Below are 15,000 nucleotides of genomic sequence, written 5' to 3' on the forward strand. Positions count from 1 at the left end.
ATCTTAAAATATAACTCTCCTTTTCTAGTAAGCACATTAAAAGAAATACGCTTAAGACCGATTCATTGCGCAACAAGATACATTTGGTTCGAATGAAAATAGCCGATCACTTTCGTTTTGATTGGCATTCATTGCGCATCTGGCAACCTACCCAAAACAAGACGAAATAAACGATGCTTGGAGGCAAAGATGTGATTTGTGCCTTTAATGAAGGTGCAGGTTTTTCTGTATGCTTGCTCTCTCTCTCTCTCTCTCTCTCTCTCTCTCTCTCTCTCTCTGTTCTGGACTTAATTGTCACTGATAGACAATCGCCTCTGGATCAGTAGGTCTCCTTGTCCGTTGATGAGGTCGTTTTTAGTTCGTTAGTTAGTTCGTCTGTCTTCTAATTAGGAAGTCCCTTTGTCCCCTCCTCCTACTCCCCCTTCTCCTCCTCCTCCTCCTCCTCCTCCTCCTTTCGAAGCCTGGCTTGATTAAAGAAGACCCTATAGTTGTTTTTACAAGTTGACGGAAAAAGGGAAGTATGATTAAATATGATATAGTCCATACATTAATTCGTTATTTCCTTTTCTTTCCTCTTTAGTATCCTCATTTTATGTCCTCTTATTCTCTTCCTCTTCCTTCTCTTCCTCTTACTCTTCCTCTTCCTCTTCGACAGTAGTGTAACACGTCTTCCTGATGAGTTTTAATGACGGGGAAGGGATTTATGTCAGGGCGTCGCTGTCCATGAAAGATCTCCCTAACGGCCTTCCTCAATTGTCAGCACGCACGCACGCACGTGCGCGCGCACACACACACACATATATATATATATATATTTATACATATGCATAATGTGTGTATGTATATATTATATATAATATATACATCATATATACAGTATAAATATATATATATATATATATATGTGTGTGTGTGTGTGTGTGTGTGTGTTTGTGTTTACAAGTGTAGCAATTCAATATATATATATACATACACATATATATATATATATATATGGAGAGAGAGAGAGAGAGAGAGAGAGAGAGATTAACATTGTATGTTTTGATTTGACCAAATTTGATTATTTCTCTTTAGATTTTATCATATCCCATTAACTTTGTTTCTCTTTTTGCATGCGAATAAAGGATTATTTTCATGTAAGTATCGGATTTTGACCTTTCTGTATTGTTTTAACAGATTTAGCTATCTCTCTCTCTCTCTCTCTCTCTCTCTCTCTCTCTCCGAGAAACAAGAAATTCAGTGATTAAGTCGTATATGTGTATATCCATGCAGGTTTTAACAAATGCAAAAAGTTGAGGGATCTCTCTCTCTCTCTCTCTCTCTCTCTCTCTCTCTCTCATTCCTGACGACGGTTTGACCGCAAGGGCGGTCTACTCCGTCCCTCATTTGTTCCCATGGGCGTAATATAATCTCCTTTCCGAAGAGAGGGGGCGTGTGTTGGCAGAGGTCGAAACCACGTCTCGCTTCTGAAAAATCTATGAAGAAGAAGAAGTTGGGATTTGAGTCTCGTGTCTATAAACGTGATGTTGGAGTCCAAGATATATAGAACTTTTATTCCATATTAATCCTCATCCTCTTGTTTTGATAAAGTTTTGATAGTTTATATGTATGAGATGTTTATTTTAATCTTGTTGCTCTTCTTAAAATATTATATTTGTCTTTGTTTCCTTTCCTCACAGCTATTTTCCTTGTGGGAGCCCCTGGGCTTATAGCACCCTGCTTTTCCAAATAGGGTTGTAGCTTAGCAAATAATAATAATAATAATAATAATAATAATAATAATACCTTGTTGGAGTCCATATTAAGATCTTGAAATTATGACTCTGTTACTATATATTTTATTGATTTTGTGATTTATCATGTACTGTATTGGATTCGGGTTGAAACGTGATTTATTTAAGGAGTTTGGACTCATAATATGTTGGGAGTCCGAAAACAATATTTTACTTTTTTCAAATAAATTCGATTACAGAAATTGTATGAAAGTTTTAGTGTGTGAAATACAGAATTTCAAACGTAAACGTTTGTTTAGTAAACAAGAATTTAGAAAAGAATAAACTATTTGTTTTTTAGTTAAACCAACAGTTTTAAATACCTGTAATTATGATTAACTGAATTCAGGTTTAAAGGAATATAAGATCTTTCAAGGTTGAATTACAAAGCAAAGCGTCCGTTTAGGTAAACCAAGTTCAAAATTAAACTTGAATTCGTTCTTTATATTGAATTCAATTATGAACACCGATTTAGAAAGATAGCATCAATAATAAAAAAAAAATGTGTTGAATTCAAACATATTCTGACCGAAAATGCAAAATATTTGAATAATAATAATAATAATAATGTAGGTAGTATGTTAGCCAGGGCACCAGCCACCCGTTGAGATACTACCGCTATAGAGTTATTGGGTCCTTTGCCTGGACAGACAGTACTGCATGCGATCGTTCTCTTTGGTTACGATTCCCTTTCTCTCTGCCTACACACACCGAATAGTCTGCCCTTATTCTTTATTGATACTCCTTTTCTCATACACCTGACAACACTGAGGTTACCAAACAATTCTTCTTCACCCAAGGGGTTAACAACTGCACTGTAATTGTTCAGTGGCCACTTTCCTCGTGGCAAGGGTAGAAGAGAGACTTTAGCTATGGTAAGCATCTTTCTAAAAGGACACTTCAAAATCAAACCATTGTTCTCTAGTCTTGGGTAGTGTCGTGGCCTCTGTACCATGGTCTTCCACTGTCTTGGGTTAGAATTCTCTTGCTTGAGGGTACACTCGGGCACACTTCTATATAATTTCTCTTCCTCTTGTTTTGTTAAAGTTTTTTTAGTTTATATAGGAGATATTTATTTTAATGTTGCTGTTCTTAGAATATTTTATGTTTCCTTGTTTCCTTTCCTCACTGGGCTATTTTCCCTGTTGGGGCCCCTAGGCCTATAGCATCCTGCTTTTCCAACTAGGGTTGTAGCTTAGCAAGTAATAATAATAATAATAATAATAATAATAATAATAATAATATTTACTGGTGGGAAAGTCGTTACTGTACCATACACTTCAAAATTTGCCCTGAAAAACGGTAACAATCCTGGAATAAATATTGCCAGGCATATACCTTTTTTAAAAACGGAGATATTGACGTAAAGGAGTGACATTACGGTCACCAACCCGTAAAAGATGAAAAAAAAAGGCAGGGTAAAAATTACGGTCGCTTGTATTTTACGGAAATACAGCTGAGAACTGTATATTTTTACGAAGAATATCAGATTGAAATTACGGTGCTTTTTAACAGAATGCTTTTATAGATACAACTGCTCAACACTACACAGTCTTTTATAAGTTTTATTCCAGCTGTGACCAGACTGTGGAACGATCTTCCTAATCTAGAAGTTGAATGGGTGGAACTTCAGAAGTTCAAACTTGCAGCCGATTAATTTATGTTAAACGGGCTGACATAAGTCTCTCTCTCTCTCTCTCTCTCTCTCTCTCTCTCTCTCTCTCTCTCTCTCTCTCTCTATATATATATATATATATATATATATATATATATATATATATATGTGGCAATTTCTTTACATACAAAATAGCAAATGCTTGGAATAGACTTCCAGCAGATGTAGTAAACAGTAACACAGTAAGAACTCTCCAAATGCGTAAACTAAATCGCTTTACCAAAGAGCAAATGGGGTCTCCGCAGATGGACTAAAAAGTCTTTGAGACAACCAAAATCCTTGTAATCTCTCTCTCTCTCTCTCTCTCTCTCTCTCTCTCTCTCTCTCTCTTATATATAAGGAACGTTAAGAATGAATTACGTATATCATTTTGTACCGACACAAAATAATAATATTAAGTATCAGGAATGAAATATTTCACTGGCACTTTATATTAAGAAAAAAAAAACAATAAAAAGAAAAGAAAAAATATAGGAGTAACAGCAGTAATAAAAGAAGAAGAAAAAGAAAAAGAAGATCTCTTATCTTGATTACCAACATAAATCTAGTCTTCGGTCATCGGACCCCAAAGTCAAGATGACCTGAAGTATTTTTTCGCTTGGTCCCGACCACCTGATGCTTTTATGGAGACCTCAGGGTTCTTTCCGCTGAAAAATTGGAGACGTTAATCTTGTGAATTCTAGGATGAGTTTGTTTACGTTTTTTACGTGGGTTTTAAATTGGATGGTCGGGTTTAACAAAGTTTATAGTCCTTGGGGTTTAAAATTCATGATTTTGTTTTATAAATGGTTTTCTTATCATAAGCTGTGATTATTATTACGTTTTTTTTTCCTGATTTTCATGAATTTTATCATTCATTTAAAAATATTTGTGTGCTTTATGATTTTGATATAAATGGTGGTTCTTTATTTTGAATTATTATTATTATTATTATTATTATTATTATTATTATTATTATTATTATTATTCAGAATTTCAAACCTTGCAGCAAATGTTTTTATGTTGAACAGGCTGACATAAGTCTTTTTATTGTTTATATACAAAAAATCTGTTTTAATTTTGTTACTGTTTTTAGAATATTTTATTTTAATTGTTCATTACTTCTCATATCGTTTTTTTCCCTTGTTTTCTTTTCTCACTGGACTATTTTCCCTGTTGGTGCCCTTGGGCTTACAGCATCTTGCTTTTCCAACTAGGGTTGTAGCTTAGCTAAAAATAATAATAATAATAATAACAACTAGAAAAGCACCCTGAGAGTGCAGACCTCCGCCGCGGTAACTTATTTCTCGAGACCAGCTTGCCTTTCCCAGAATCAATTTAGACCGTAGGCGTATTTGAAGTCTTGTGCGAATTTGGGGATAAGGTTAGAGTTAATTCGGTCGAACTTTAGCTTGACCTTGACCTTGACCTTTGACCTAGGACTTTCAAAATTGAATCATTTCCACATCTCAACATAACAAGTAATACAGTACTTGTAAGTTTCACTACTCTATGAGTAAAATTATGGCCAGTAAGTTGTTCACAAACAAACAGGGTTGGAAACATAACCTCCTCCCAACTTCGTTGGTGGGGTTAATATTATTATTATTATTATTATTATTATTACTTGGTAAGCTACAACCCTAGTTGGAAAAGCAGGATGCTACATGGCCAGGGACTCCAACTGGGAAAGTAGCTCAGCGAGGAAAGGAAACAAGTAAAAATAAAATATTTTAAGAGCAATGATATTAAAATGAATATCGCTTTTAAACTAAAAACTTTAACAAAAACAAGAGGAAGAGAGATAAGAGATAAGAGAACAGTGTGCCCGAGTGTACCCTCAAGCAAGAGAACTCTAACCCAAGACAGTGAAAGACCATGGTACAGAGGCTATGGCACTACCCAAGACTAGAGAACAATGGTTTGATTTTGGAGTGTCCTTCTCCTAGAAGAGCTGCTTACCATAGCTAAAGTCTCTTCTACCCTTACAAAGAGGAAAGTGGCCACTGAATAACGATAATAATAATATATTGATAATATATAATTATGTATATTATGTAAGTAAATTTCTACAGAACTCTAGTCAAATATAAAGAGGCTTTAGAATCCGGAAGTATTAACACATACATACACATAAACCGTATGGTATAATAGATTGAAAATTACAGAGCGTGGCACATTTCTATCACCCGGGAGAGACTTCACACATACGGCTTCGCTGTGGTGAAGTGAATCCCACGATTACTGGAGTGCTAGAGCCTAGAAGCGAACTTTTGAATACGATAGCATTTGTTATTAGACCTAATTTTCAAAGCGTGTTTTTGTGTAACTCTATTTTTTTTTTTTTTGTAATTTTATAGTGTATAATAGTGCATATTGAAGCCATCTTTTAACAGAGGTGTTTCTTTAGAATTCGTTTTTTTTCTCTCTCTAATTTCGTGTCATGTTTCATTTAGAAAGGGAAAGTTGATCCGATCCAGTTTGTACCATTAGAGAGAGAGAGAGAGAGAGAGAGAGAGAGAGAGAGAGATCACGTGTCATAGTGAAACTTATACTTCACTTAGAACAGTTTAAAAATGTTTAATTGTGCTCCTTGTAACTCTTATATTGTTATTGATATTATTTTAGTAAATTTTATAAATACACACGTGTGTATATATATATATATATATATATATGAACACGATCTTCTATGGCATTATTTTTCTTTTATGGAAATGTTTTTTATACTATTTATTATGTAAACAATATATTGATAAACAAATTTAGTACTAAAACAGATTTTTGTCAAGAAATTAACACATGGCATTCAGATACATTCTGACTACCTATAGCATCTTATTCCGTCGGTGTTTGGTGTGAGGGTACTTCTCCCTCTTCTTGTTCTTCTGATCTTCTCCTCCTCCTCTTTCATCATCTTCTACTTCTTCTTCTTCTTCTTCTTCTATCTATCTATCTATATATATATATATATATATATATGTATATATATATATATATATGTATGTATATATATGTATATATATATGTATGTATATATATGTATATATATGTGTATATATATATATATATATATATATATATATATATATATATATATATACAGAGAGAGGAGAGAGAGAGAGAGAGAGAGAGAGAGAGAGAGAGAGAGAGAGAGAGAGAGATCATTATCTTTCATTAAACGGTATAAACAGCTAGGAAAATGGTCTCTCTCTCTCTCTCTCTCTCTCTCTCTCTCTCTCTCTCTTTCTCTCTCTCTCTCTCTCTCTCTCTCTCTCTCTCTCTCTCTCTCTCTCCAAAGCATATCCTCTTCCATATGCAAGAGCAAGGGTAACTCCACCATATGGTAATGCCTCTCCGAATCCCAGGCTATCGCATAACAAACCTACTAAGTATTCCTCTTACGTTTCTTTCTCCCCCCCCCCCTTCTCACAGGTTATAAGAGTGCATCGCTTCCCACTTGTTTATTAATATTTCTATTTATGTTTGTGTGTTTAAAGACACTCATTTACGATATGACTTTGAAGGGAAATAGTTACATTTGATTATATTAGTGAGATCTGTTTTACTTTATGGACATGAGTCGTAGTATGGCAATGAAACAATATCCAATAGATTTAGTAAATTTAAGAACAAAGCCCTCAGAAGGATATTGGGAGTTAAATGGCAAGATAGGATTAGAAATGAAACTATAAGAGAGGTTCCTCTAGGGCCATATGTAGATAAGATCATGGTGAGGGGTAGATGGAGATGGTTTGGGTGTGCTCTTCACACTCCCCAGGAGAGGTTAGTTCACCATTTCATCTGGGCTCCACAAGGCGCTAATAGAGTTGGAATTCCCAGGCCTACATGGCTGAGGACTGTGAAGCGTGAAGTGGGAGATGATGAATGGAGAAGTATTGATTTAAAAACTCAAGATAGAGACGAATGGTGAAATCTAGCCGAGGATTTTTACGTCAGTAGGCATAGGAGGAGATGATGATGATGATATTGTAAATAAAAATAGGCCCAATCAATTTTGAGAATCCATCTTGAAATTATTAACCGGAACTACGAGTGATTTATGGTTCATGAGCCATATGTTCTATTCCCTGTAGTATCATTAAAGTCTAGGAGGAGTAGGCTTTAGGCCTAGAAGAGGCCCTTCGCTTGATTCATAACTCGTCTGTAGGCCCATAGATAACAAGGGTGCAATAAAGGGGGGTATAATAAGATCTGAATGACTATAGTAGGGATTTTATTGGACCATGTTTTTTCCAGGCATGAAGTCCCTTTTGGTTCTGTTTTGGTCATTCCTATGCCCTTCCCATGCTCAAGAGGTGGTTCTATCCAAGTAGGTTCCCTCTCTTCCTTTTTGGGACTACCCTGCTTGTTTAGGAAGTTATAAAGAAGTTTCTAATAAAATTCAACTGTTGTTGGTATTATTATACATACATATACCAAGGCATATATCAACAAATAAAACAAAACAAAAAGGGGACCTCTACTCTCTACGTTCCTCCCAGCCTGACAAGGGACCCAACCGAGTTCAGCTGGTACTGCTAGGGTGCCACAGTCCACCCTTCCCCGTTATTTATTTGTATCTGAATTGAAAATTTTCAAGATCTTTTCCAAAGATGTGCACGTAATAAAAATACATCATGTGATTTCATTTTGCTAGATATTGCTCTGGCTGTATATGGCAAAATGTACTAGCTTTCTCGTGGCAGCTGATCGATCCCAGCCTGGGACCGTGAGTTTAAGCTGTTTACTGGGGAGGCCACTACAGTACTTGTGGTTGTGTATCATAATAGAGTGTCGGGCTTACCCGGATGACGTTCTGATGAGCATCTATTCTGATGAAACCGAAACCAGACACATTTAACCTTTTAATGCATTGTGTACAAGTACACTGCAAAAAGTACCATCTACCGTTGGGACATCCATTCCTTATAGCCCTCCGAGAGATCTGGGAGTGTGGCTCGCAACTTCATTCCGTAAGATATTGGTGATTCCCATTTGAAATACGATATATTAAACATATCGTAGCTTAGAGGTACAGCATTTGATTCCCATTTGAAATACGATATATTAAACATATTGTAGCTTAGGGGTACAGCATATGATTCTCATTTGAAATACGATATATTAAACATATTGTAGCTTAGGGGTACAGCATATGATTCTCATTTGAAATACGATATATTAAACATATTGTAGCTTAGGGGTACAGCATATGATTCTCATTTGAAATACGATATATTAAACATATCGTAGCTTAGGGGTACAGCATCTGATTCGCATTTGAATGGTCTGTGGGTCATATTTCGCCTGTCCCTTACAAGTGGACGCAACGGGCAAGATAACTGGAGCAATACAGACACACAATCAAACTTGATGTCAAAGAGACGTCCTTGTGAAGTCCAGGGTTTTCCACGGTCCGCTGGACACGTGGACTTCTGACGTTTTGAAGTCGGTTGCGTTTCAAGGGATATCAGATGACAGCTTATGGGGGGGTTGTGGGGTGGGGGGGGGGGGTCGGGAGGGGAAGGGGTGTTTAATAAGATTTTATTACCCCCCTCCATCCCATTTACGTTTCATTCCACTTCTACAAAGAATGTTCTTTCTTCTGCTACCCAATCGTGTCGGTAATTTTGGGTTTCTACTTTTTTTTATTTCATTTATGAATGAGTCTGTTCTTTCATTTCTCTGCTGATATAAGGCAGTCTTAGAGAGAGAGAGCTTTATAAAGATGATTAGATTGCGTTAGAAAAAATATTACATATAATCTCTCTCTCTCCTCTCTCTCTCTCTCTCTCTCTCTCTCTCTCTCTCTCTCTCTCTCTCTCTCTCTCTATATATATATATATATATATATATAACTGGCTCAACAGCAACCCTAGATGGAAAAGCAGGATGCTATAAGCCTAAGGGCTCCAACAGGAAAAAAGAGCCCAGTGAGAAAAGAAAATAAGGAACCGATAGAATAGTGTGTCTGAGACTTTGAGTGTACCCTCAAGCAAAAGAACTCTAAACCAAGACAGTGGAAGACCATAGAACAGAGGCTATGGCACTACCCAAAACGAAAGAACAATGGTTTGATTTTGGAGTCTCCTTCTCCTAGAAGAGCTGCTTACCATAGCTAAAGAGTCTCCTGTACCAGTAGTTAACACCTTTATTGAAGGATTGTTTGGTCATATTAGTGTTGTCTGGTGGATGAGAACAGTGGAGAATGTATGAAGAATAGACCAGCCTATTCGGTGTATGTGTAGGCAAAGGAATAATGAGTCGTAACCAAAGAGGAATCTAATGTACAGGAGTACTATCTGGCCAGTCAAAGGACCCAATGACACTCTAGCTGTAATATCTTGTGTTCTTATATTTTGCCAAGAGGCAATAGGGCATATTATTGTTATCCATAATTTCATTCATGTACACTAATTATGAAGTATTTAGGCTTTGTATCGTTAACTCAAGTACATTTATTTCATAAATGATTAGAAATCGATTTGCTATGAATTTTATATACATATATATATATAATATATATATATATATATCAACCACAATGGCATGTAATACCGAATTCTACCTCGGAAACATATATCCACTGGAATTCATTTATGATAATAGCTTCTGGCAGGGCAGAGATTCGAACCCCTGCTTCTCAGCCGAAACCATGCCTGCGAAGACTCTACCAACTGAGCTATCTAGAGAGATATTCGGTATTAAATGCCATTGTGGTTGATATTTACATTGATTAAAATCACGAGTGTTAGTGATATATATTCATACATATAATCTGTGTATTTGTGTGTGGTGTGTATGTTGTGTGTGTGTATGTGTATGCTGTGTGGGCTGGTCCCTCAAAGAGAACATCATTCCAATCTAGCTCGCGTACTATACATGTCAACCATATCTACTCGGCTTAAACCACATCTGGTATAATCATCACACTTCTCTAAGCCTAAAAGTATACCTGTGAACCACCCCCTCCCACTCCCCCTCCCCCTCCCCCCTCCCTCACTCCCGGGCTACTTCTTATAGCATAAGGCTTGCTTAGATTTTTTCATTCCCATAGGGCAGACTTATTTGGATTTGCATACCAGTCTTATGAGGGGGTGTTGAAAGATTCTCTCTCTCTCTCTCTCTCTCTCTCTCTCTCTCTCTCTCTCTCTACGCGAGGTTGTGGGAGTAGGTAATGTCAAGTGAGGGAAGGGTTGGTATGAGGAAATGTCAGAATGGAGGAGGAGAAGGAGGAATAGGCGGAGGTGAAAAGAGGAGAAAAAATGCCAAGGGAAGAAGAGTGTGCGAAGAGAGTAATTAAAAAGTAGCAATGGATAAATGCGGGGAAAGATAAGGGTTGAAGAATATAAAAAAGTTAAAGATTAGTTGAAGTTAGAAAAGCAAAATGAGAGAACTTGTTCTTCCACTCGCGTCTGTTTATGGTCTTTCTATGCCAGTGTTAACCCGCAAATTTTATTATCTCGTCAATCAATCGTCTTCTCTTCCTTCTCTTGCTTGTATTGCTATATCTAGGTATCCATTAAGTTATTCTAATATTCATCTATTATCTGTCATTCTCAGGTCCTGCCAATGTCCAGTTCTTCTGCTTACATGTTGTTAGAATATCCTTTACTTTGCTTTTGTATCCATGTTGCTCATTTTCTGTCTCTTAGTGTTATTCCCATCATTATTCTTTCCATAGCTCTCTTGAGTTGTAACTAGCTTACGTTCTACGGCTTTAGTAAGGCTCCAAGTTTCTGCTGCATAAGTTAATACTGGAAGGACGATCTGATTTAATACTTTTCTTTTTAGAGAAAGGGGCATTTTACGTTTCATAATTTTATTTTGTTTACCAAATGCTCTTCATCCCATGCTTATCCTTCTTTTAATTTCGGTCTGGAGAAACACTACTGTCATTTATATGTAATGTGTGTACAATATTATATATATATATATTATATATATATATATATATGAATGAATGAATGAATGAATGAAAAATATATAGATTCATACAGTGTGTTCAAACTGCTTTTTCCTCCTAAGGAATGAAAATTTAACACCTTTCAAAACTATGACTTCCAAGTATAAAAGCGTAATATTATATATGTCTTGCACGTTCCACACACGCAAATACACACACTCTCTCTCTCTCTTCTCTCTCTCTCTCTCTCTCTCTCTCTCTCTCTCTCTCCTTCAACTGCTTGTATGCTTTCCCCCTTCACACGGGATTGCAGACACGAGGAAAGGGGAATTTGTATGTGCCTGGGTCATTCATTAGGACCCTCGCTCTCTTGAATAATGCATCAGAAATACTCATTACTTACGGGGGAGAAGAGAGAGAGAGAGAGAGAGAGAGAGAGAGAGAGAGAGAGATCAGCCACACCCGTATGCTGATATCGTATTCATGGATGAAACCGCTGTGTAGAAAGCTTCCGGAGTTTTGGTCCTTCCATTTACGTACATAGATGGCTCATCAGTAACGTGTTGGACCCTTGATAAGCAGTGCGCCAAGCAGTACTATCTCTCTCTCTCTCTCTCTCTCTCTCACTCTCTCTCTCTCTCTCTCTCTCTCTCTCCATGAATTTCATAAATACATTATATACAGCTGAATTACCTTAACGTGGTAAAAGGGTTTGTGTATTGCCATGATCAGTAAAGCTGTACTAGTCAGGGCAACCCACACTAGGTTGGTTTGCTGTGAGCGATCAGTGTTGCCTTCCACCATCACCAGTCTGCATTGGCCAGCTTGGTGATGGAAAGTGGCCAAACCTCAGACAGGAATAAGGATAGGTATGTGGCCTTTGTCCTGTAGTGGACTTGAAACGGCCGAATTTCTTGTTGCTTATATTGACTATCTATCTATACTTCTATCTATGATATGCGTTATATATATATATATATATATATATCTATATCAGTATATATAATGTATGTAATTATATATATATATAATTTATATATATTATATGTATAGATAGATAGAGTATATATATATAGATATTATATATATAAATATATATATACATATATGTATACACACATATATATACATATATATATATACTGTATATATATGATATATATATATATATATATATATATAAAAAGTGTGTGTGTAATTTTATTTGTCTGCCATTTGTAATTTCTGCGTCATTTATCAGTCATGAATGAAATAAAACTAATGTCTTCGGTACGTAAGGGAATAGTTCAAAGAATATCAATATCGTGGAAGCAAATATATTGATCGAATCCATTATATTTGCGTGCATTTACTGAAAGAATATCTATAGCAACATTGGCTTGATTTTACCATCTTTTCTTCCATAATTCTTATTTTCATGCGTTTTTAGACTTTATTTTTATAATTTATTTTTAGTTATGTATTTATTTTTTATAATAATTTGTACTTATTTCTTGATCTTTATTCGTGATTTTAACCAAATATTTCATGAAGAAAAAAAACATGAATATAACTCTGGTTTATTTAATTAATTTTCTGGTACGAATTACACCACATTTATGTATTTCATTTCATTAAAGAAAATAATTTTTCAGTTAATGTGAAAATACATTCGAAATAAAAAATAAAATATACACGACAATGAGCAAAATCGATCTATCAACTCAGCCATGAGGCCGAAAGGAAATTAACAGGTGGCCAATGAGGGTGTGGTTGAAAGCCGCTTCGAAGAAGACAGGAGTAGGAGACGGAAAGACGGCGGGAAGGGGAAGAAAGGACAGAGGAAGACTGACAGACGCCAACAGACGCCGCCTGGGACGAACCGCTGACTCAGAGAAAAGACGGTTCGACTGAGTGGGTTCCTACAATTATCAGCTGGTTAGTGTCCTTCTCCCCCCTTGACTGGCAGTTCCCAGGCGTCGGTGCCTCCTCACCTGAAGAGGGGAAACGCTTTGGAAACCGAGAGGGGAACCTTAAGGAAAAGAAAGTGAAATAAGAGAGGAAATCAAGTGAAATTAAAGGGGAAATCTTGGAAGATCCCCGGGAGAAATCTGATGGGAACGTGAGGAACCTTTTGCGTGGTTTAATGAGCTACAAAAGAAAGTTTATAAAAGCTAAATTGGGACATCAAAGAAAACGAAAGGGGGGAAACACCCCTGAAGAATAAGGAAATCAAGTGTTAATCCCTCCTCCCCCCTCCCCCATCGACTTAGTGGTCGTGGAATCGAGGTTCACAGGCGGGGCGCTCCTCACACGTCGAGATACTCTCTTACCGTTAGTTGTAGCCTCTCTCTCTCCTGCTCCTGCTTCGCCAGCGACTCCAGTGATCATTCGTGGCTCCTAGATGCGTTAGAACCCCAGTTTCCCTGACGGGAGTCTATTAGAGGTTGAAAGCAGGGAGAAGAGAAGAAAGGGCAGGGCGCACCGGGAGAGACAAGTCTTCCCCCCTGGGGGGCCCGCTTGGGATGGTGGGGATTGTCGGCCCTTCCTCCGGCAGGTGGTGTGGCCCGTTCCCCAGGTGGTGGCCCGGGTTGAGTGGCCCCTATGAAGACCATGTGTTGCTGCTGGGCCCCCAAGAATAAGGATCAGGTCTGTGTTTCAGAAGTTTGATTAATGTTTTGGGAAGATTCTCCTCCTCCTGTGTTCCCCCTCCCACATGATCTTCATTTCTTCCAATTTCCTCTCCCTGTCAGTTCCTGTTTGCTGTTCTTCCTTCTGTCTGTTTTCCTTTGCCACTTTTTCATCGTGCTGTGCCTTCCTATAGCAGCTCTCTAAGTCTACTTTGACTCATTGGGCTGGTTAAACTCCTCCTTTTAATAATAAAAACATCCTATGTCCTACGCCTTCACCACCATCTCTGATATACCCTCTTATCTTCACATTTATCCTATTTCCCCTCGACTCAATTACCCCCCCCCCCCCCACTTTATCCTTGCATATCCTACTCCTCCCTTTCAAGGCATCACCTTCAGCAGTTAGTGTAGAACAAAGTAAGTTCTTGTTTAAACAGTCAGGATCTGTGTGGAACTTTCAAATCTGCATATTGGCAAGTGTAAGCAAGGGTGGTACATCCGTCCAGCTGAGAACTTGAGGTAAGTCACCTGTGGAACTTGAATGTGAGTCTGGGTTTTCAAAGGCGTAACTTGTAAAAATATATATATTTTAAAATGATGTAAATAATGTATATAAATTTGAGTGCTTAGTAAAAATTTCTTGAATTTTATTCATGTGTAAGATTTGGGATTTTAGAGGATGGGAATACTTGAAGAGCGAATAATTTGAGTTTTAAGATTTTTTGTGTATTTTCTGTCAGAGATGAAGGCACTGGAAAGGAGGCGCCTCTTAGTTTATATAGACAGGTGTAAATGCTATATTGATTTACATGTTAATGAGGTCTTGTCGCTAAGCGACATATTTAACTGCAGGTGTTTGTAAGTACAGTACTAGTTTGTTGAAAAATAAAATTTATGATTTTATGTTTATATATATATATATATATATGTATATATATATATATATATATATATATATATATATATATATACTGTATATTCTGTATATATATATATATATATATATACTGTGTATATATATATATATACACAGTATATATATATATATATATA

General features: G+C 36.8%; 1 protein-coding gene across 3 annotated transcripts in view; it reads left to right on the forward strand.

Annotated features, from left to right (window-relative positions):
- The window catches only part of peo (pendolino), a 179,034-nt gene that overhangs the window by 145,076 nt on the left and 18,958 nt on the right, over window positions 1-15,000 (forward strand). The window contains exon 1 of one of the 3 annotated variants that reach the window (XM_068393871.1): window positions 12,965-13,963. The exons of the other annotated variants lie outside the window; for them this stretch is intronic. Within the exon in view, the coding sequence (XP_068249972.1) occupies window positions 13,919-13,963 (45 nt within the window). The 5' untranslated portion in view covers window positions 12,965-13,918. Of the gene's footprint in view, window positions 1-12,964; window positions 13,964-15,000 lie in introns of those variants that run through there. 3 annotated transcript variants of the gene reach the window in all.

The sequence above is a fragment of the Palaemon carinicauda genome, chromosome 19 (genome assembly GCF_036898095.1).
Source record: "Palaemon carinicauda isolate YSFRI2023 chromosome 19, ASM3689809v2, whole genome shotgun sequence".
NCBI lineage: Eukaryota > Metazoa > Arthropoda > Malacostraca > Decapoda > Palaemonidae > Palaemon > Palaemon carinicauda.